Source organism: Amphibalanus amphitrite, unplaced genomic scaffold (genome assembly GCF_019059575.1).
Source record: "Amphibalanus amphitrite isolate SeventyFive unplaced genomic scaffold, NRLGWU_Aamphi_draft 002114F_arrow, whole genome shotgun sequence".
NCBI classification, from domain to species: domain Eukaryota; kingdom Metazoa; phylum Arthropoda; class Thecostraca; order Balanomorpha; family Balanidae; genus Amphibalanus; species Amphibalanus amphitrite.
This window is the reverse complement of record NW_024883607.1, coordinates 4,354-28,380: the sequence shown is the minus strand read 5'-3', so window position 1 is coordinate 28,380 and position 24,027 is coordinate 4,354. Positions and strand designations below refer to the sequence as shown.

General features: G+C 43.5%; 1 protein-coding gene across 2 annotated transcripts in view; it reads right to left on the bottom strand.

Annotated features, from left to right (window-relative positions):
- LOC122376367 (tachykinin-like peptides receptor 99D) overlaps positions 1-23,682 on the bottom strand; it is a 55,460-nt gene extending 31,778 nt beyond the window's left edge. For both annotated transcript variants that reach the window (XM_043356193.1, XM_043356194.1), the window contains exons 1-3: positions 23,543-23,682; positions 21,012-21,101; positions 2,744-2,946 (exon numbers count right to left, since the gene is read on the bottom strand). In XM_043356193.1, coding sequence (XP_043212128.1) covers positions 2,744-2,946; positions 21,012-21,101; positions 23,543-23,671 — 422 coding nt within the window. In that variant the 5' untranslated portion in view covers positions 23,672-23,682. The remainder of the gene's footprint in view (positions 1-2,743; positions 2,947-21,011; positions 21,102-23,542) is intronic.
- Positions 23,683-24,027: the final 345 nt, after the last annotated feature.

The following is a 24,027-nucleotide window of genomic DNA, read 5'->3' as shown; positions in this document are numbered from 1 at the left end:
CAGACACACAGACACACAGATAAGCATACATACAGACAGACATACACACAGACAGATAGGGAGGAGCTGTCGGCAGCATACGTCGCCGGGCCGCAATCAATGATGCGTCCGAGTATTTCCTCTGGCGCTGCTCCGAGACCCATTGTGCGGCGCTATTCACCGAATCGCTGACGAGCGGGCTACGGTCTGTAAATACGGGCCCGGATGGGTCCAGGATCCGTGTATTATGCTCCGGTAGACCGTGAATGTTGTGGTACTCAGAGGGGTTAAAAGTGCCTACTGGGGGGTTAATAATTTTCGTTAGGATGAATGGATAGGGTGTAGGTGGTTTTTGGCACTAATATTCGCTGCTTGTGCGGGAAGAGATGAAGCTCATGCGTGCTTGGAGAAAGATGCGTCAAAAATCCTCATATATGGCAGTTAGGCCCTTGATGATAAGTAATCCGACAGGTGAGCTGTGGTTGGTAAGCGTTTCAACAGACGAAAGGTGTTTCAGGATTGCTAGCATTAAACTTATGTGTTGAACGTGATTTCAAGTAGAAATAAATGTAGCTGCAAAGTTTTCTTTATCATGCTCCGGTACTTATTCAAGTTTAAGTGGCTTTTGCTCAGGTAATGGTAAACGAACGCGCAGTAACGCATTGCGTGTCAGCAGTCAGTGCGTCATTAAGTGCTGGTCTCTTACGCATTCTAAGAATATATGTATACCCCGGGAGCGGACTGTTACCCAATATCGATGCAAATGTGCCGTGAACGGTAACAAGTGAGCTTGGACACGCTGTTTACTCTGCCAATGACTATGCAGATTATGTTTTCTTGGTAAACCCAAAAGCTAGCGAAGAAATGCATCTTTAGTCACTCTGCACGGAATGCATGGCTACGGACGCCTGTGTGTGGTTTGGAGAATGAAAATAACGACGATGAACCCATTCCCGATGAGCCCATTACTGCGTTTAAAATAGCTATGGTTCTAATCAGTAGGCGGAACTATGGTCAAGCGTACCCATTTTCGGGAACGCATTTTCGTTCCCATGTTTGGGAACGATAAACCCAAATATGGGAACGCCATGTAGGCATTATTTAAAACAAGAAAAAGAACCGTTAAATGACGTCCAAAAAATATAAAACGATCGTGAACCGCCTGATATTTGTCTCAATATTGTTGGGAAAGAGTTTGATATTGTAAGGCCCATCGTAGTTTCAAATCGTTCCCCTATTTCTAGAGCAGTCCATCATCCGGGCCGCGAGCCCAAATTTGGGAACGCTCTCGTACACTGGCGCTGCAAGCGTTCCTTATTATGGGAACGGCGTACCCAAAATTGGGAACGATTTCACCGACGCCTTTCAGGGGCTCTTTTCATTAACAAGCATCACGTCCAACGCCGCAAATTATTGTTAACGCAACAATCATCAGATGACCTTTCCGGCAAGACCGTCGCATGTTTCGCCCGGTCTTCTGCGCTTTTATTCCCGTCGATCTCGCAGCGGGCACGCCCCCTCTGCAGGATTACGTAATTCACAACGCTCAGCGATGTTCAACAAGGTCTTCCATACCTATATCCACCGTCCGCGCCGAGGGTGGAGACATGTCAAGCACCTGTCTGTTTATCACCGATAGTTGACGAGCACAAGGAAGTATCCAAAAATGGGAACGCTGAATATGTTCCACCCTCAAAACACCTCGTCCCAATGAAAATCTAGTTTTTTCCTTTCTTGATGAGTGTAAGTGGCAAAAGGCCTGGTAGGATGGGCACGAAGAATGATCGAAATCAGCATAAAAATTATAAATAAGCCACACAGAGCGACCTATATAAGAGAAATTCCCCCAAAACGATCACGCTTAGAAACACGGAAGACAAAAACCACGCTCATGACGCTCCTTATAAAACAACTCTAAACAGCTAGCATCCAAATAAAATATGTCTTTCTGGGATGATAAAATACAGCTGAATAATTTTTAACCACTGAAACTGAGTTTACAACAGTAGTTCGGTAAAATCACTGACGTTCCATGCGGTCGTGCGCCCCGACACCAAATGTCACCAATATTACCCCCGGACTGTCCGCGTGTTCGCTTGCATATGTCAGCATCTGGTGTCGCTAGTATGAAACTTCATAACCAGGCGAAAATTATTATACTTGACCTCAAAATGTAAAAAACGCTTCATTTTCCTTAAAATTGCAAGTTAAATGTAGTATAACCCATGTTTTCACCATTCCGTCACTTCAAAAAATCATTAAAAATATCATTCGACGGTCAATTTCCTTGTGCAACGGTCAGATTACAGATAATTTTATGGTGACTTAGTAGATACTTAAATTAGCGTGCACTTTTTTGAAACGTGATGAACTAATGAGTTTTAGTGGGCGAACGGCCGAAAAATTACCTTCCGTTCCCATAAATGGGAACGCCCGTTCCCATATTTGGGAACTCCGTTCCCAAAAATGGGAACGTTCCTATATTTGGGTACTCATGACCATAGTTCCACCTACTGTAATGGATGACTCTCTCTCTCTCTCCCTCTCTCTCTCTCTCTCTCTCTCTCTCTCTCTCTTTCTCTCTCTCTCTCTCTCTCTCTCTCTCTCTCTCTCTCTCTCTCTCTCTCTCTCCTCTCTCTCTCTCCCCCTCTCTATCTCCCTCTCTATCTCTCGCTCTTACATCTCTTCACAAAAAAAGGATACAACAAGTCTCCTCTCCTCATCACATAAAACTACGGCAAAAACAATCCTCACACAGCCTCACCTATCAACGGAGATGGCAACCAGTGTGAAGACCGACGCGGTGACACTTAGAACGCTGACAAACTGTACGATCTTGCAGTAAGCCTCGCCGAAGGGCCAGTGACTGTTGAGGAAGTAGACGAAGTTGAAGGTGATGTTCATCAGGGACATCATGCAGTCGGAGACAGCCAGGTTCACCAAGAAGAAGTTGGTTATTGTGCGCATCTGCGAACAGAAGAGAAAGAGGGATGAGTAAGTGGTTAGGTGGTTAGCAGGGGTATTGAATCAATTCATCAGCTCCTAAAGTCGATCATCGGAATTCGAACATGAGAGCGATGGGGCATTGGAGTTACTTCGGCGCTCGATATAACAGACTACTCACGGGCATGGTATTTGGCCCTAAAAACAGCCGACCGCAGCCAGGTGAAGTCAGTGAGGGGAACAGTCCATAACTGGTTATGACGAGGCACTTTAGTTGGTTTGACTATGGACTGCTTATATGACTTGTCAAGTCAGCGCCCGAGTCATACAATGCGAAATTTGATTAAAGAGTGTGATCCTTGTAGAGTTTAATGAGATCAGCAATCAGTCAAATTCATCTACGTGAATAAGCGTTATAAAATGGCGGCATTCTTTGCCTTTTAACTTCTCATATTCCGCTGCAGAGCTAACGCCATGTTTTCCAAGCCATCAAATCCGTTTTATGACAATATTTTTGACATTCTTTAGGACCTAGTCGTTTATATAATAACAACTACCAAACACAAAAATATAAATTAATCAAGTACTTAATTCATCTTCAAAATTGTGAATACCAGAGATGACTTTCTTAGTGCTAATCATACTACAAAATCGATCAGAACCATCTGGGGCACTATCAAAGAACGTTTAGCCAGGATATTGTCAATAAAGGGAATGCAGATGCCTAGTGTGCGGCCAAAATATCCCGAGAAGAAAGTTTTCCCAACGGGTGATGGCTTAGTTTTAAGTTTAACGGATGCGTTGGAGAGGACGCTTGGACGATTTACATACAATCTGCATAACACGGTCAATTTGTTTCCGGTTTAGTTTAATTAGCATTTGTTGACTGGCGAGAACTACACGTCCTACTATTTGCTTTCGCATTTTCAAAGGCTGCTTTTCATAACTTTCAAACTCTGCCAAAGTTGTATGTTGAAAGGCACGGGAAGGGCACTGTTCACGCTTTCATTATTTTCTTCTTGACAGTTTCGACCAAAACAAATGCCTTCCCAGAATGCGGCTGAATTTCGGTCAAGTGAAGATACGCACGTCTAGAACTCCACTTTGAAAGTAAAAACAAGACAATCAAAAGACACCCTGCCAACTCAAGATCGAGCGCTGCATTAAATAATATCAGTCTCACTCAGTAGCAGCGACACTATATCGCGATATACTCTCACAAATCTTCAAAAAGCACGTCTGGAGCCGTCTGGTCCGACGCCTCAAACACTCGTTCATCATTTCTAGGGTCATCTCAGGCTCTGAAGGCGGTTAAATCGTCGTCATATTGATCTAGTGGCTCTGTCCTCTGCTGCAGAGTGTCGTTTTTCTCCTCGGTGACGTCACTTTTTGCTCAGATGACGTCACACTGATGGTCCGAGTCGCAGCTCGCCGGTCGACCGGAATCAGAACCTGCCCTTTCCGGTTGGCTAGTGGTAAACTTTGGCGAGCCCACCCATTGAGAAGATGTGAACGAGGCTATCACAGACAGGGAACATAATATCAGATAACAAAACTATGATAATAAATTAACTTAAGAAGAGAACTCGGTTCTGTAACGTAAGAATTGAACTGTGCAGTCATGGACACATGCCTGGCAAGCGCACACTGCGCAGCACCAGCGCGGAATCGATTTAAAAATCGCATTTGATCAGTGGTATTTCTATCGTGCTGGTAGGCTAACTTAATGATAGTTATATTTCTGTAATGTGAAATGCCTCAACAGTGTTAAGGTGATCACAATTCAGAAACGTCGCAAAATACATCACAGGTCAAATCCGTGGTGTTGCTAGTTTACATTGAATTGGTTATCTCTAGGTCTGACAGTCCACAGAAAAGCGTGCCTTCAGGATGTATCAACTGACAAACAAGGCCCTTTGCCCGGAGACATGTTTTTGTCTCAGATGACGTCAGCAGCCGCTGCATTGTTGTCAGCCAATCAGCGTCCGGATTCAGTCAGGTGAAACTTGATCCACCTTTCTTTCAGAAACAGGTCACTGGCATTGTTTCTCAATGCCCAGTCCAACGTGCTATTCGCCTTATTGACACATCTCTAAAAACAGTATGTTTTATGTAACACTGAAGTTAAGTTTTACAGAATAATTTAACTGAAGATTGAAGAACTGCAGTATTCAGTAATTTAAACACAGACAAATTTAATGCAAAGGTAAGGAAATTGCACAGAGACACTTGATGATACACTGGCAGACCCAAGGGAAGGGCATTTGAGGCAACTGCCCCCCCCCCCCCCCCCCCCCCCAACAGATGATGTCACAGATGATCACAGATGATGTCTTTAAGCATTTAGACCAGGTCGGGTCAGGTCAGGTCAGGTCAACCAGTAGGCGTCGTGACGGGTATTCGTAGTACGTGTCAAGAGAACACTAGCATTTGGAGAACACTTTTTAGAGAGTATGCCTCCGCGGCGTCAGAGACCACCTTCCTGGATCCCTAACAGAACGCAGGCACCTGCAATGCATGTCCTACATACACGTAGCTAAAAAACGAAACAAAAATACTTCACGGCACGGCGGAGCGTGGGAGCTTATTTCACGCTTACACGAGCATGAAGACAAGACAGACGTATTTTTGCTTTACGAAGGCGAGTGTTAGTCTTAACGGGGAAACCCCGGCAAGTGAAAACAATTTTACATACATGTCATCACCACCTTGCCTCAAGTAGCTGCCGTCATTCAAGATCTGAGATTTGGGGGATTCCAGCCGACACATTCTGTCCGAAATTGATTGGTGCTGAGCGCTGGATAACAAACGACTTGTATGACGCATCATTTCCTTCCTAGACAGCTCCAGGGCTGAACAAAGCACGAGCAGTGACACAGAGATCACTTCAAAGTGTTTCAAGTTTGAGCCGGGGGGAATCCTGTTCGCTCTCGTGACCTTGCTCGTGACCTATACGGCTGAAAATGATGTAGGAGTGCGTTCTTGACAACAGATAAACACAATGATATGTTACTGAATGATGCGCATCCGGCTAACGCGAAGGAGACATGGCGTACGTTCTTCGGATGTAGGTGCCATTGATGTCGGTGGTCTACGTACATTTTCAGTAGTGTCCGGCTTTTTATTACAACGTGTGTAGCTAGCCAACTGAGACCGGTGCTTTTCATTGAAGTAACGAAGCATTGAAAATGGCAATAGATATCGAGCAATGGCGTGCTCATGTTCAGCTTCAAAATAAATAAGCCATAAAATCACACAAAATGAGACCCAAGGTGGCTGACACTAGACATAGTTGTTAGCTTTCTCTCTCTCTCTCTTTCTCTCTCTCTCTCTCTCTCTCTCTCTCTCTCTCTCTCTCTCTCTCTCTCTCTCTCTCTCTCTCTCTCTCTCTCTCTCTCTCTCTTCCTTCGGCTATGCGTGTTAGGCCGCCATTGTGTGGAAGAAGGAGCACAATAACGACGCCGAGAACAGAGACCGTCCTCATTTCACCTGGAAATGCTGGCGGTCATGCGATAGCGAGAACTCAAGACAGTGACTGTTTTGCCCAAGGTGCTTTAAAATGTCAACGAAAAAGAGTAGTTCATATCGTTCTCCAGAGAGAACCAAAACGTTTTAAGCAATTAGCTTTGGATTAGCTGATAGGGATATAGCAGCATTGTGAAAAAGCACAACAGTAATGTAAAGAGATTTTGAAAAGCTAACCATTATTGGCACCTACTTCAATCTTGTCGTTCTGAATTGTAGCATTCATGGCCGAAGTGAATATATATATTTTTTTCCTAATATATTATTTTATCTTCTAGCAGAAAGTGCTTAACATCGTTTTACGTAGCTTCTGCAGTTTGATGGAAATGAATTGTGTCGCTGCCCTATATTGTACCAAAGGGTACCATTTTGGTATCATACTCGTATATCCCTGCGTGGCAGTGTGACAATTCTAGGGATTGCTCTTTTCATTCAAGTGTCTCAAATATGACTCCTCTAAACGGTCATCTTCAGATTAAAAATGCAATTAGAGTCACATCTCGCTATGGTGTTTTGAAAAGCCGGCAATTTCAAAAGAAATCATTACTTCGTTGAACTCCAATAAGCTGCTACAACCCCATCAATGTCAATTGACCGCTGACAAATGTGGTAAACACCAAAAAACGATCCAGGACATCCGTCTATTTTGAAAAAGCTTTCAGTGGAACACAGCAGAACGAACAAAGCACATTTGATGACACGGATGGTGAATAAAAACTTGCCGTGGTATGTGTGACGCCTGAGTCCTGACGGTTTGATTAAATCTCTTGCGAAATGCCAGAAACTGAATAGGTCGAATTCAACTATGTCTGTTCTATCGGTAATCTATTGACCTACTGGTGTCCTATATGGTGTCCTATTTACAGCCAAGGCACCCGATGCCAAGAAGCACGATATCATATACTCCCAAGTACTTAGGGTATCGAGTAATTACCTTAATAATTATCATAGCTTTTTCAGCAACAATGCACCATTAGAATGACATTCAGACACAAAAACATAAATACTTTTATCTACCTCATTCTACATCTACATCAACATTGAAAATGACACCTTCAAAGGAAACATAATGCCAGCGCTGTAAAGATTTAGCGTCACTCAGCTGACCGCTTTGGTTTGTACTTTGTTCATACTTTAAAAAATATATAGCGAGCTTTTGAATGCAGAATCGGGTATGTGACCCCTCGCCATACATTTTACATAAATCCACTATCGCACGGCAATTCTGAAATAGCAATGTCAGTAGTATCCCCTAAGCAAGTTTATGTGTCAAGTGGCACCAAATCAGTCAGATGCTTTTGAAAGCAAGACCAAACAGCGCAACGTCCTGTCAATGTCTCGCGCGATCTAATTTATTACAGATACAATGGCATTCCAATGAATCCTATTGCTGATACAATTTCGTAGCTTTTGGCAACAGATTACTACAATAAAGGGGAGCATTCCTTCTGGCCAGGGTTCATAATGTCCAGGGTACGCTATGCCCAGTGTCAAAATGGCCAGTGCCTTGAATGGGCCAGAGTTCATAATGTCCAGGGATTGCATGGTCCAAATGTGGCCAACTGGCTGCAGATAGGGTATATTCAAAGAGACCAGGGTTCATAATGTCCAGGGCACGATGTGTCCAGTGTTCAAAATGGCCAGGGTTCATAATGTCCAGGGCACGATGTGTCCAGTATTCGAAATGGCCAGGGTTCATAATGTCCAGGGCACGATGTGTCCAGTGCTCAAAATGGCCAGTGCCTTGAATGGGCCAGAGTTCATAATGTCCAGGGATTACATAGTCACTGAAAGTGACGTCATTATGTAAAAAACACGGAATCAGCTCAATGCAAAGCAGTGCAGTGCCGAAAGCAATGCCTTAGGAGAGATTACGGGCAATAGTAAATCAAATATTTTTAGGTTAACCCTATTAGTGGCAGGCTCCTGGCTACCCCCTATTAGTGGCAGGGGGGGGGCTGTTTACGACCCCCCCTTGATATCTCGAGATCTAACGGGCCGATTTTCAAAATTCAAACGGCATTCGATTTCGCTCAACGTGATCTACATTTCTAAAAAATAAAAATTAAAAAATGTCAATAGGGGGGGGGGGGGTAGAGGGGGGTAAAAACGGGCAAATTGCAGATACATTTTAGACTGTTTATCACGGCCAGGTTTCTGAACCAATCTTAACGCAACTTTTGCCGATCGATAGAGAATGAACCAGGAATTCACATGGATCCTAAAAATATGCATTTTCAAAAATCATAGGCGGATACAGATCATTGAGATTGGGGGTACACAAAAAGTATAGTAAATAAGGTTTTTGTTGGTACTGTTTCTAAAAAGGGTGGTAATGGTCTTGTTATGTTATAATTTTCTTATGAGAGAACGCCTAAAATTGTATTGGTAATGCATAGGCGGTGTCAGGGCACCTATGTTGGGAGGTAAAACATAACCCCCCTTTTTGGACGCCTGGATCCGCCTATTATAGCAAAAACGTGTCAAAAGAGGATGCACAATAACTGTATATGTTATCACATGATACCTTTTATTCACTGTTCGTAAAACTGGTGCAGCATCGTGATCTTCGCCCAAATGACTCGCTTCACGAATAGGACCCCCCAATTCCCAGTGCTCTGGAGCCGCCCCTGGTAAAGTTATGAACTTGAAATTTTCAGGGAATGTGCCCAATTTAGTTTTAGGAAAAGTCAGAAAATTTCAGCATCGTAGCTTCAGCGGTTTCGGAGATAATCCCGAAAAACCTGAGGGGTGGATAAAAACAACCCCCCTGCCACTAATAGGGTTAAGTGGTTATGTATCTGGCTTCAGGCCGAAGGCCTGAAGCCTGATGCATAACCACTTAACCTAAAAATATTTGATTTACTATTGCTTGCAATCTATTCATGCGAGACACTATTTCCTTATCCCTGGTAGGCAAACATCATTACCTTAGGTTAGGTTAGGTTAGGTTAGGTTAGGTTAGGTTAGGTTAGGTTAGGTTAGGTTAGGTTAGGTTAGGTTAGGTTAGGTTAGGTTAGGTTAGGTTAGGTTAGGTTAGGTTAGGTTAGGTTAGGTTAGGTTAGGTTAGGTTGGGTTGGGTTGGGTTGACTATGTAATCCCTGGACACTATGAACTCTGGCCCATTCAAGGCACTGGCCATTTTGAACACTGGACACATCGTGCCCTGGACATTATGAACCCTGGCCATTTCGAACACTGGACACATCGTGCCCTGGACATTTTGAACCCTGGCCATTTTGAGCACTGGACACATCGTGCCCTGGACATTATGAACCCTGGCCTCTTTGAATTTACCCTATCTGCAGCCAGTTGGCCACTTTTGGACCATGTAATCCCTGGACAATGTGAACACTAGCCAATTCAAGGCACTGGCCAATTCGAGCACTGGACACATTGTGCCCTGGATATTATAAACCCTGGCCTAAATAATACGCACCCACAATAAATATCAGCTGACGCATGACAAATGTGTTTTTTTCCAATCCCCTTCCTAACTGCTGAAAATGTTTGCAGCCTTTATCCTCAGAAATTCTAACACGTCGAAGAAAACCACGCATTCAACCGTTCACCTCAGTATGCGTGCATTGCGGCACAGCACATATCAGGCGCATGACCGCTAGAGCCATCTAGGGGCTATTTTAGCAACTTGAAGTACTGCGGCGCAGCATTCATGTATTGCGGCACAGCATCTACAAGGCGCATGGCTGCTAGAGCCATCTAGGAGCTGCTGCGATAAATATAAGTACTGCGGCACAGCATTCGTGTAGTGCGGAACAGGCATTAGGAATATTAGGAACATTAGGCGCGCGATCGATAGAGCCATCTATGAGCTATTAAAGCAACTACAAGCAAGGGTACAGTATTTATCACACGCACTGCTTCGAGACTTATTTTATTCATGCTATTTTGAACCGTATATTCGAAATCACCAATTATTTCAATATGTAGGTACCTACTTACCGTTCGGTAAAAAAACGGAAGAGTTGCCTATTTCTGCATATTTCTTACTCACCTGCACATTTATAGACACATTAATTAGCTAAAGGACAGTAGCAAAATTAGATTCATTGGAATTGTAATAGGATTGTGCAATCACCGTACCTAGGTGTAGGTATACGTGAAAAAAACATCCACAGCCCACAATGATCAAATCGTCAGTCAACTTTTCCTCCACACGGGATATTTATGAAGTGCTTAACTAGAAATGATTTGTCTAAAAAAATCAGTCAACTGATTCGCAGCTGACAGCTACACTGCCGTGTTCCTGCCGATAGAGGTTTCAGCGTGCTGGAACAACGTTTGAATCTCGTTCTTATGACAGGCGCATACTATTGGCGCCCGATATTGGTAGTTCGATGAGTAATAGCAGGTAACGATAATGTGATGAGACGAATTCGTTCAAGAATGGTACGGAAATATCGAAGACAGCATCGATAGAGCAGATAGGACGGAGTGTTTCTTGTAGAGGAAGGGAGAATTTGAACAATGTACATAGATTACGTATCAGTGGCAAACACAAACGGAGTCATTAGTATAACTAGCTATCAGAGCCGTTCGTTCTCAGAAATCAGAATGCCTATAAATATTACGCTAACGGCAATGTATCACTGAGTGGTGAATTTACCACGGCTGGTTTATCACTCTGCATTGTACCCTTACCCACTAACCATCGTTAAGTGATACATGTGATGCTAAAGTTATAATCGATATGTCGCAGGCCACGGAAATGCACAAGATTCTTAGAAGAAAAGACACTGTAGTTGCTAATATAACAATCAAACTGAGAGAACACGCAAACTGCACTTGCATCAGGCTCTTCGGTAGCTGTCTTCTAAAATTCATCTCAGTTCTCAATATGTGAATGTTGTGCGCAACAAACAAACTTACTTATATAAGATGACAAGAACTGCAATGTCATTTTCTCATTAACCCGCGCCCTGATGGGGGGGGGGCCATTTTGCCCCCCCCCCCCTGTGGTTTTTCTTAAATAGCGAGAAAACGGCGGCGCGCAGCGCCGCCAAATTTTGGGTACCTTACCGGACATCAATTTGACACCTTCACACAAAATTTTAAGTCACAGGTCACCTCAGATCAGGAGTTATTGAGGTCAAACTGAGGTCATGTTCGAGCAAAAATGAGCAAAAAACATGACATCTTGAAACGCTCACCAATTCTACAGTTAACAAGCAATTTTAAAGTTCTTTATGTGGTTGTGTAGAGCAAAGACGGCGCTACAAAAGTGCTATCTCGGATTTTCGAAATTTTGGGATTTTGACCCCCAAAAATAAAAAAATTGATTTTTTTAGAAAAACTAAAAAAATTTCCAATTTTTTTTCGAATTTCGAAAAAACCGGAATATATGTGATAGTCCCTACGCTCTTCGATATACATACCAAATTTTAGATCGATACCTCTTTTTTTGGCCAAGTTATAGCAAAAAAACTGTTAAAAATTGATGACGTCAAATTTTTGAACTCAATTTTTAGCAATTCTAGACCTCGTAGCGCTAAACGGAGACCACCGTTGAACTCCCCGTGACGAGCTGCATCGAATCGATACCCATTTTATGCAAAAATATCAACTTTAAAATTTGACCTAATTTGACCTGACCTTGATCTGACCTTGACCTGACCTTGACCAAAACGTGACCTAAGCTGGCCCTAAAGTCTGTCTGACCCACATAATCGCATTTGTCATGTAAAATGAACCATAAAACATGTATCACACGACACTTTCATATTGTGACCCCCCAGTGACCTGACCTCTGTGACCTGACCTGGTATCAGTGACCTCAAATAGCAAAATATGTGTTTGAAGAACATTTCTCCACCGATGATTTTCAATGAAATGCATTTTACTCGATTTTACAACGCATTTCTTGAAATGCCTGTAAACGGTGAAAATTCGACCTTTGACCTGACCTGTGACGTCATCGGATTGACCGAGGTCAATGAAATTGGGTCACAAGGTAGTTCCCCGTTGGGGCTATCCAACACCGTTTACCGCTTGTCGCTATGTTGCGTGGTTCTCGAGATATGAGGGGGGGGCCAAAATGGCCCCCCCCATCAGAACGCGTTGCTCGGCAGACCCCATCTGGGCGCGGGTTAAAGGTAGACTGCCACCTTTTTTTCACAAAACGGTTTTCACTAGAGCTGAGCCACCTATGTCCCAGACTGAAGTCGGTTTTCCGAAATTCGAACCCGTTTGCGAGAAATCGGAGACCAAAGTTCAGTTTGATGCCATTTTTTTAGTCCAAGAAAACCGACATCTCTACTGTTTATCGATAACTTTGAAACATGAATTTTCTTATCTTTTGGCAAATATATGTCAAAACTTTGATTGTTTCGAGATCAGAGAAGAATTTTTGAGTGTCAAAATAAAAGTTAAACTTATATATTCAGTAGTTCATTTTTTCAAAAAAGTGTGGGAAATGGGGTTTTAACATGGGCCAGACCCATTCCAAATAAAGCCATGATTTTTAAATGTTTTACGAAGTTAAATGCAAAATAAATTAAACATGGCCAATTTCTTATGAAATCATATATTAGTAAATCATAAAATACCTTACTTTTTCAAATAAAATGTAATAATCTTATGACCTTGAAGTCTAGTGATGTGTAAACATTGTCGCTAGACATTAACCGATTGATAATTGTATGATAATCGATAATTTTTTCGCGATTCACGTGATGATACTTTGTCAGGTGAATTCTAAAATTTTGTTTTGTCCAGGGAATAAATCATAGGCCGATCTGAGAAAACTTTTTGAAGGTGGCAGTCTTCCTTTAATTATTACCAGCGACCTTATCAATCGAGCACAATGGTATCAACGAAACTGTTTCAAAATACAATGCTACAATGCTTCCGTCTGAACTTTATGAACTGTGACTTGTTAATGTAAAAGCAGCAAGTGTGACTCCTAAACTGACGCAGAGCTAGCTAATTAGAACAAACGGTCCAACTAGTCTAATGGGGTCAAAGTTTAGCTCAACATACGCCCAATCTGTCTTACTAAAACAGAGCATTGCAATTGCATTTATGGTAGAACTGCCTTTTACTGCACGTTTCATCTGTACGGCCAAGGAATGGTATCTCTTTACCACGATCTACTAGTATAAAATCACAAATCCCACGCAATTGTTGAAAGCAGGATCAGTACCAACAGATTGTATAAATTGTCTAGTAATATGTACTGCATCATTTGTTGTCCGAAGCTTACCACCGACTTTGATGATGCGCATAAAAACATCAAGCCATTAGGCGCACATTAACCTTTGAATCTTCTAATCAGAAGCGTAAGATAAGGGTCCATGTTACCAGGTGTAAAAATAGCAGTTATACATCTTTGATATTTCCAATCCAACTTGGGATTGGAAATATCAAAAAGCCCTTAATACGCTTACCACACCATTCCAGTGGATAATGGATATATTTATTATACATGTCAATTTTTTTTCGTAAAAAGCTCCTGCCATTCCACAAGAGATTTCTGTTGACACCTAGTCTTTAACCTGGCCGGGCCCAGGGGTAATCCCAACCACCGCAGCCCGGGGGTCGTTTTTCGCCCCCCCCCCCGTCTAACTCCGTAAATAAGGGAGCTACGCAAGCAAAAGCGATACCAAACGAAAGGTCCTAACGAGACGATCCTAAAAAAAAAATCCAAAATTTTTGACCTCAGGTCGATTTTCAAGGTCAGAGGTCAAAGTCAAATGCAAAAACCGGCACATGTGTAGTGATCTCAAAGTAAGCGTTCTAGAGGATGGCAGGATGCATAAAAACGGCAAAATTGGGTGTCAAACGAAATAAGAGAATCTGAGGATTCCAAAACTGTGCTCAATATTAACCCGCGCCCGGCTGGGGGTCCTGGATTTCCACGCCCTGCTGGGGGGGGGGGTGTTTGAACACCCCCCCTTGTAACTCGGCTCCTGGGCCACGTAGCGATACGCCGAAGGCGGCGTTCGAAAGAGCGTCAAAAATAATGACGAAATCACTTCGGTCAATTTTTTGGTCAGGTCAAAGGTCAGGTCACCAGAGGTCATTGAAGGCAAAATTTCGCCGATTTCCAGGTCAAATATCGACAATTTCCAAGAAGCCAACGCATAACTCGGGAACCAATAGAGCTACAGCGCCGCGGAAAAGCGCATTCGATAGCCCTATTAACGCCCTTTCTGAGTAATTCTCTCAGATTTGACCTAACGTCAACGGTTTTGCCTGCAGGGGGCAAAAACTGCAAAAATAGCCGATTTTTTTGGAAACAGTTTTTTGGCAATAACTTTTGACCCAAGCCTTGTACGAGCTTACTTTTACCGGCATCGTGTTCCTCTCGTCAAGACGCATCGAATGAACTATAACTTGACCTTGAAAGGTCAACTTGAAAATTTGACCTCAGGTCAAGGTCATGACCTGACCGGAAAGGGTCATGTTGCATATCAGTCGATCCGTATCGTCGAGCTGAACACAGCTAAGGCGTTTTCATCGCTCTAGCATGCCTCTATCAAAAGTTATTTGCGAAAAACTGTTAGATACAATTCGTGACCTAAGATGACCTCAGGGCATAAACAAGGGTCACGGACACCATTTTCATGTTCAGTGTGTCTAAACCACTTGTAATTCAGTGTTTGGGAGTGTTTATAATGTCTTTCGTCCAAAAGAGGCGCATTTCAATTTTCTCCCATTGACTTATAATGGGGAGGTCGCAAAATTGACCTGACCTTAGGTCACCGATATCAAAATTCCGAGATATACATTTTATAGATACTGTTACTCTTATCAATCGCTGAAAGTTTCAAAGCGATCGGTCACTCGGTGTAGCTATGACAGACATTGAAACTTTTTATGAGGTGAGGTCACTTCAAGTGACCTGGTGACCTGACCTTGAATGACCTTGGTCTGAAATTTTCACAACATGTGTAGAATTGATGTATGATAAGGTGTACCAAAAACGGCGGCGCTCCGCGCCGCCGTTTTTGAGATATTCGCGAAAAACCACAGGGGGGGGGGGTGTTCAAACACCCCCCCCAGCAGGGCGCGGGTTAAAGGCCAAGGTCAAGGTCATGCTCAAAATTGACCTCAAACGTTGCACTTTTTCGTACATCTTGCGTGCTAACTTTCAGGATGTTTTGAAATGCTTTGAGGCTTATCAGGTCCCTATTTGTGGTTCACCTTACGATACAAGTCTGCTCAAAGGTCAAGGTCACAGAAGAGTGTCCTTGTTAGAGGCTATTTCACTGATTTAAGTTAGTAATAATAAATAAGACAATTTTCCTATCCGGAGGCTCTAAATGAAGGCTTAGAGGAAAATAGATGCCAGATTTGTGATCAGCGGGTACAAATCCATCATAAACGACCTTACATGTGTCAAGGTCAACCAAAGATCATTCGAGGTTACATGAGGTCAACATATAACTTGACCTTTTCCAAACAAAATATAATCATTCGACGCGGCTTGACAAGACGAATGCGATGGTACCACTGCCGTAGCTCCAGGACCATTTTTGTCAAAGTTATTTGCGAAAACTAAAACTACAGCTCGGGGTCGTTGACCTGACCTCTGACCTCAGATCACCAAAACTATTTTTCTATTTTTCTCTAGGTCAAACGCTGCATAACCGGGCTCGTGATTTGTCTTTATCTCTGAAACTCTATTTTTATCAGCTATTTGAAGTTCGCGTCTGTGAGGCCGAAGTTTGCCGTGCAGGGGTAAAAAAAATCGACCCTGTGACGTCATCAATGGGGCTAGGTCCAAACTTTTTACTACAGAAGATGTCAAATTGATGGGAGAAAAGGTACTGAAAGTTTCGCCTTCCTATCCCTAGGCGTTCGGGAGCTATCGCAAATATTCCCCCGGGGGGGGGGGCGAAAAACGCCCCCCCGGGACCGCGAGGGTTAAAAAAAATGTGTAAGAGATGTCGTGCAGCTATCTACAGAAAGAAACACGCTAAAGACATCTCTCTTTGGAAGCACCTCTACAGTGTACGTTGCATGCCGTATGGCACAAAATGCACCTTATGATTAATTTATGAGACGCTTCAGTTTTATAAAACCAGTAAAACGCCTTTTGGGCGAAGAACGAGCGAGCGAGATAGTGAGCCCTGCAGGCTGCACGTGCGGAAGGGCGAGAGGGTACTTCCAACGGCCTTGCGCAAAGCACCCTTCTAACCGGGCGCTAGCGGTGTACCAAATTTGAACACAATCGGCCCAGCCGTTCCTGAGATCTGGAAGCGGCATTCTGCACGTGCGCACGCGCAAACGGAATCCAAAATGACTTTTGCACGGCACCCTACTAACTGGTCCCCAACCGTGTACCAAATTTGAGCGCGATCGGCCCAGCCGTTCTCGAGATCTGGAAGCGCCCCTGCACGTGCGCACGTGCAGTAGCACCTTAACCGCAACACATGGGAATGCATTGCCTGGTGGGTGCCTACCTGTATGCCAAGTTTCAGCGAAATCGCCCCAGTAATTACCGAGTTATTAAAATGGGAACAAATTTGACACCTCTTATTGTTGTATTTTGCACGTGCACTGGGGGTGACCCACATGCATCGAGAGCATCCTATTTTTAGGAAAAAGGGATGCTGCTACCCTACAAAAATTACCGCAAGTCAATCGCCCAAGCGGCTGCTGAGATATGAGCCTCTCAAAATCACTTCTTTTGCAAAACAGCTTGAACACCCTTGACTTTTCACGTGGCACGTGCCACAACGGTCACTGAGATGTATCAAAAGTAGTCAATTACGGGGTAGAAGGGATGGGGCTACCCAGCAAAAAAGACCGCAGACCAATCGGTCCAGCGGTTGCTGAGATATAAGCCTCTCAAAAGCGTTACAGGCCGGGCCGGGCCGGGCCGGGCCGGCGCCGCTCATACTGAGATTTTTCCGTTATATTGAAAAGATTCGCTTCGCTCGCTGCGCTCGCTCGCTCGTAATTAGTGAACCACACCAAAATATAAAACAGATAGAAACTGAAGCGCCGTTTCTGTACGCAACTTTATGCTGTCTTCCGCTCCCGTGCCGAGGATATTTACACCGCCCTCCCAGGAAGTTCCTGACTAACGACATTAACCCTCGCCCGCACATGCCATTTTCCCATCCTAGAACGCACATGGGGGGGGGGGGGGGTGGTTGCCACCCCCCCCGCGCCATTTCGTTCCTGTTGGAGATAGAGCTTAGCAGTAAAGACCAAAAAGATTCTTTGGGAAGAGACGAATCCAATGATACCCAGTTTTACCTTCTCAGGTCAGTCATTGACCTTCCAGGTCAGGTCAAACTAAAAAATGTTGCTGTTTTGGGTCACCGTTGGATATCAAGTGTGCTGCTTATCAAATACCGATGACGATGCTGTTTTCTGGTGCCAAGCCATCTAGAACCTCTAAGTCACACTACCCGACCAGAATTTTGCTGCTGAGGTCATTTCAGGTCAAGTTAGGTCAAGGTCAATGATATGTGTTTGTATGTCTGTGTGTGTCTGTGTGTATACTGATGTGTGCACCGATTGTTTTTGGGTCCATATTACATGAAATCATGATCTGAGAAGCTTTTACCAAAAATGCAGTCAAAAAACTTCAAAAAAAGTAAATTTAGCTTGCCTAAAACGCAATTATCTTAGGTGACCTAGGTTGACCTTGACCCTGACCTTGACCCCTGTACATCGTCAAACAACATGTTCCATGATAGGTAGGAGGTAAGACTGGCAAAAAAGGCCGAAATCAGGGTGTCAAAAGCTCATAAGGCCCATGGCAAACGCAAGATGTTGAGAATTGGCCATTTGGGTCATGACATGACCTGAAAAACAAGGTCATATCTCCGAAACCAAATATCACAGAAACTTGAAATTTTCAGTGGACATCAAGAAAGAATAGAGGAGCAGCTATACGAAAAATCAGCCTTCTAGCTCTAAAAATGTTGAGTGCAGAGCAAAAAGACTACCTGGGGGGGGGTGGCAACCACCCCCCCCCCCATGTGCGGGCGAGGGTTAAGTACCACTGAACGCCACGTTAACTCCTAACTCCGCTGTTAACTCTTAGCGCCACAGGGTATGTCTGCCTTGGTCCAGTGTGGATCGATCAGATCCTCACATGAGTTGGATGTTCCTAGGTCATGAAAACCGACAGCTATGTCTTACCAGGTGAATTATTCGTTCGTTGAAGAAGTCTTGCGCTAGTCAGGTTCCTGTCGATTTCAGCTAGGTTTCAGTTAGGTTTAGGTCAGTTAGGTTCCATGTTTCAATACAGACGTTGAATTTCTTTCGGAAGTCTGTCAAATGCGTACATATCTACTTTTGGCGAATTCATATGCAGATAAGACTCATGACAGAAACATATAACGATAAAACATGAAACATTTGAAGGGTGGCCCGTGGCACGCCAAACCCTATGCCCTTAGTCAGTCGTGGCTCAGCTTTATGCGTTTGAGATGCTACATAAATCTAAAGGGTTGCACTGATATCAGCACTGAGCAGTGAACATGTTGTTTTGTTGATGCTGGCTGCTGACTGTTGCTCCTGTGTAGCAATCGCTGCGCACAGACATGTTGAAAATTCGGAGCCCACGCTAAGCAGAGTTTGATGCGTAGGCGCCGACCTTCACCATCCAATTTTGCTATTCCGAGTAACGGAAAAAATTTAAATAGTAATGTTAAGCCGCACACGGTCCATCCAATCCAACAGATGCATCGCTCAATTTTCAAAAGTTATTTGAGCCAAACAGAAAATTAATAACGATGATCAACAAATACCAATCAATTTTGATTATTTTTGCCCAAACGGTAAATTTTACAACATGCCTCGAGATCACTGGTTAAGGAATAGTGAGCCAACTGATGTGTAAAATCAGACATTTACACGAGTCTTTTTAGCTGTTTGCTTAGAATAAAGAAAGCATGACCTTTGAAATACGTATCTCCATCAATGTGTAACAAAAATGTCATTCCATGCCTAACGCCTTATTGCGTGAGACGAGCTAGATATATAGGTATCGGCAGCTACAGACTCCTGTATTATGTTTGTGCATAAACGTATAGACAGAAAATATATGTGGAGAAGTGAGTGGCATATGCTGTAACGTAATGACACTATAAGAGCTCTAAAGACGACAGCAATACTGGCAAAAGCATACACTATCGATGATGAAGATGTAAGATGAGCTGCTTACATAACCAACAATGACATATTTGCGTTGTATGTTTTCGTTCTTCTTCGGGATAAGAAAAAAACCTATGATATTCCATGTGGGTAAAAAAAAACGGCCAGGCATACGAGCGTTGAGTACTGTTTCGGCATTCGAACAATTCAATTCATACCAATGATACTGTATGTGATAATTGTGACGCCTATATAACACCAGTATAACGCCTTTTGGGGCGACTAACAGAGCGAGCGAGAGGGTGGGCCTTGCACGTGCGAAATTGCGAGGGGGTACCTCCAACTGACTTGTGCACGGCACCCTACTAACCGGTCTCTAGCAATGTGCCAAATTTGGGCACAATCGGCCCAGCCGTTCTCGAGATCTGGAAGCGGCACCCTGCACGTGCGCACGTGCAAAATGGGTCCCAACTGACTTGCGCACGGCACCCTACTAACTGGTCCCTAACTGTGTACCAAATTTGAGCGCAATCGGTGGAGCCGTTCTCGAGATCTTGAAACGACCCCTGCACGTGCGCACGTGCAGCAGCGCCCCAACTCTGGCACATGGATATGCAGTGCCTAGTGGGTGCCTACCTACATGCCAACTTTCAGCGCAATCGGCCAAGTAGTTACCGAGATATTGCAACAATTACAAAACGGACACCTCTTCGTTTTGCGCGTGGCACGTGCATAAGGGGTCACCCACTTGCATCGGGAATAGTCCAATACTTGGTAGAAGGAATGAAGCTACCCTACAAAAATTGCCGCGTGTAAATCGGTCAAGTGGTTGCTGAGATATAAGCCTCGCAAAAGCGTGACCACGGCCGGCCGGCCGGCCGGCAGGCCGGCCGGCCGCTCATACTCAGAAATTTCCGTTAATCTAAGGAAAGACTACGCTCGCTTCGCTCGCTCCGTAACAAACGGTTTTAAATTAGCTTGCGAATGATGAAGCGCTTAGCTAGAATGCAAATGTGTGTAACGCAGCAAATGCAATAGCAATGGCTCTTGATTGTGCTGAAACAATCGTAATTGCATTACTTTTAATCAAGAAAATAAATATCAGCATGGATTACACAAATTTTTAAATGTCTCACAGGTCAGACAACACAATCCTCTTGTTGAAAATAAGGGTTAACGTAATGGGAATAACCCAACCACCAGGCATTGTAAATGTCTTTTATTTTCGTACTTACTGTAGCCATGGAAATTATTTCTTAATCAGATTTGTATTCATCTCATATGGGAAATTCGTTTGATTTCTTTTTATGTAAAAAATGTACTTCAAGAATTGCTAATGTCATATATGTGATGCATATAGCTCAATCAGCCAATCTCTGCTCATCACTGCGCGTGGCCTAACCTCTAATACTAAATGCCCTCTCAGTAATTATCATTTGTGTGGGGTTCAGCACAATCCCATTTCCGCCGACATGATCCCTCACCTGTTTATGTGCCAGTACAATCCAGATGACGATAAGGTTTCCCCCGGTGGCCACGATCACCAGGGCGATGTAGATTAGTGTCCAGACCACCTGAGATGGCGAAGAGACAAATCAATGAATCATAGTTACATACATAGAACAGGAGAGACAAATCAATGACTCAGTTACATACATAGAACAGGAGAAGGAAATCGCTGACCCGCGTTTACACACAAAATAGAAGAAACGAATCAATGACTCGCGGTTATATATAACGGGAGAAACAAATCATTGACTCGCGGTTACATATGTTCACGGGAGACACAAATAACTGATCACAGTTATCCGTGCTCGCGGGAGAAACAAATCAATGATACACAGTTATGCAGATGAATGCATGCAATGTCATGTGTGTTTATAAGCAATTTGACCTGGCATGACAACGGAATACATAGCTATCAGATGTAGGTTTGTAGCTTTATTCTTGTAGCTTATCTACTGATGCGCACTAGAAAGTTCAAAGCTATTATTATTTCCGTATACTACAATGTGGGAATCAATCAGCACATTTTTAAAAGTGTTAATCCGTTTGCTAAATATTTGAAACGGGGCGTAAACACAAAACATGAAAAGTCGGAAACATCGATGATTCGTCCATTTGTTGAATCATCTTTTCCGCTGTGTTGCGGCGTCATACAGGGCCTGGAGACGGCGCGGGATGTTCCAAGAGACCGCTTGATTTTTTTCAGATATCCCGTACGGGATCATGTTTTTCACCATGTGCCTAGGTGTCATTGTATGCTTGGGGATCGCGTGAGTTATCCCAGCCGATCAGTTGAGAGGCGCTAGGAAATCGTTTTAGAAACGATTAAGATATCCTACACAATCTGTCTCAGTTCCCAAGCGAAAAGTTGGGATTTCCCGAGAAGCCACCAAAGGAAACCCCTAGATATCCCGCTCGTAATCGGAGCGAAACTATTGACGGAAATAGAACGGCCCATATAATCTTAACCCGCGCCCCGCTGGGCTATTCAGCCATACACGCCCTGCTGGGGGGGGGGGCAGATTCTGCCCCCCTGTCTAACTTCCGAACCGATGGTCGTAGAAAGACGGGGAAAACGGCAATCGAAAGCTCTCTACAAGGCGGATCTTAAGAGCCCAAATTTTTTTGCTTCATGGAATGAGGTCATGGAAGTCATGGAATGAGGTTGATTGCCCAAAACGTGTTCTTAGACTACCCAGACAATATTCGTTGCATACAATGTCATTCAAAGGTCAAGGTCAAGGTCAGGTCAGGTCAGGTCAGGTCACCAAAAACAAAATATAGAAAAGGGCATGTGCGACACATGTTTTATGGGTCATTTTACTCATAGAATTCAATAGGCACACTCAATAAGTGATATGGACCACCTCTGGATGAATTTCAGGTCGAGGTCAGGTCAAGGTCAGGTCAAGTGAGGTCAAATTTTGAAGTTGGTTGTTAAGGCCTAAAAAGGTGTCTATCTGATGAAGTTTTTCATGGCGAATCGAATGGTGCTATTTTTGTTTCCGTACGAGGTCTAGAACTTCTTAAAAAATCATTTTTCAAAATTTTTGTGTGTCGTGACGTCATAAAACTTTGAATAACTCCCACATTTTCGAACCGATTCTTCTAAAAATTGGTATGTGGGTGCATATAGACCACTTCTCTGACATAAATTCCGGTTTTTTCGATACACTCAAAATTTTGGATTTTATAATTATTTTCCCAAAAAGTCAGTTTTTTGAAAAAATTTGAGCCAAAATCCAAAATTTTCAAAAAACCGAGATAGCCATTTGATAGACCAAGTAGAATCACGTATACCCTTTTTGTTACGTCTTGATTCCTTTAAAAATGAAGATGTTAGCGGCGTTTGAAATTTTGCCGTTTTTTAGGCGAAAATGGCGAACATGACGTCACTAAAACGTCAATTTCTCAAAAAATTTCCGACGGATTTCGCTTAAATTTTCAGGGAACGTGTCAAATTGATGTGTGATAAGGTACCGAAAGTTTGACGTCGCTGGCGTAACGCTTTTAGAAGTTATTGGCGAAAAACGGGAGGGGGGCAGATTCTGCCCCCCCCCCCCCCCAGCGGGGCGCGGGTTAATAGATATAATGGCGAGCATATATGCAGCATTATTTCTACAATCATCCAAATGGGCGATCATCGCAAAACACAGTGATCGGTAGCTCTCGGCTCGCATGGTTTCCAGCCGCAAAAAAAAAATCAGCATTCAGCCAAAGCTTGATATAACGCAAATGATATGTCTTCTCAGCATAGCATGTGTATAAGCATTTAATCATCCATCGTGTAAGTTCTATTGTTAGTTTATTCACGAGTTAAAGAGAAATAAATGATGTGTTATGATTGTTGCACTCTTACTTCAATTTACCCTTCAATTTTTTATAAGTACATAAGCTTGTTATATTTTTCACAGCTTGCATAATCAAGCACGAGGCATAAAAAGTAAAGAACACCCAGAAAGGCACTTCCCATTATCATATCTCCGCCAATCACGTGCACCAGTCGTACCTGCCGCCACCAGGGCATGATGAACTGGTTGAAGTCGCCGCCGCACGTCGAGTTGGTCGTGTTGCCGTAGGTGTTGTTGACGTCGGTCATGTTGCCACAGTCCAGCAGCTCTTCACTGCCCGGCGACATTGTTGTGGACGCCATCTGCAGGACAAAAAAAGAAAAAATGAAACACATTACATTGTGGCTAGGAGTACTTCGAATACCATCGGCAAGATGCAATAAAAAACAAGTCACGTAAAAAATTGCGAATGCCTCTGACCAGTTCATGCAAATATACAACAAAATAGTGGTCGATTTAATATTAGAAGCCTTCTGTTCAAATATCAATCTTCCACTGCATCGAATAAGCTAAAACGCTGGCGAATGCCGCCAATCGTTCACGAGCCAACGTTTTCAAAGTGTTTTCGCTAGTTCTGATGTGACCCACCAAAAACTTAGATATTGTCAAAACATCCGCGAGAAGAGCGGATATTCATCCACCC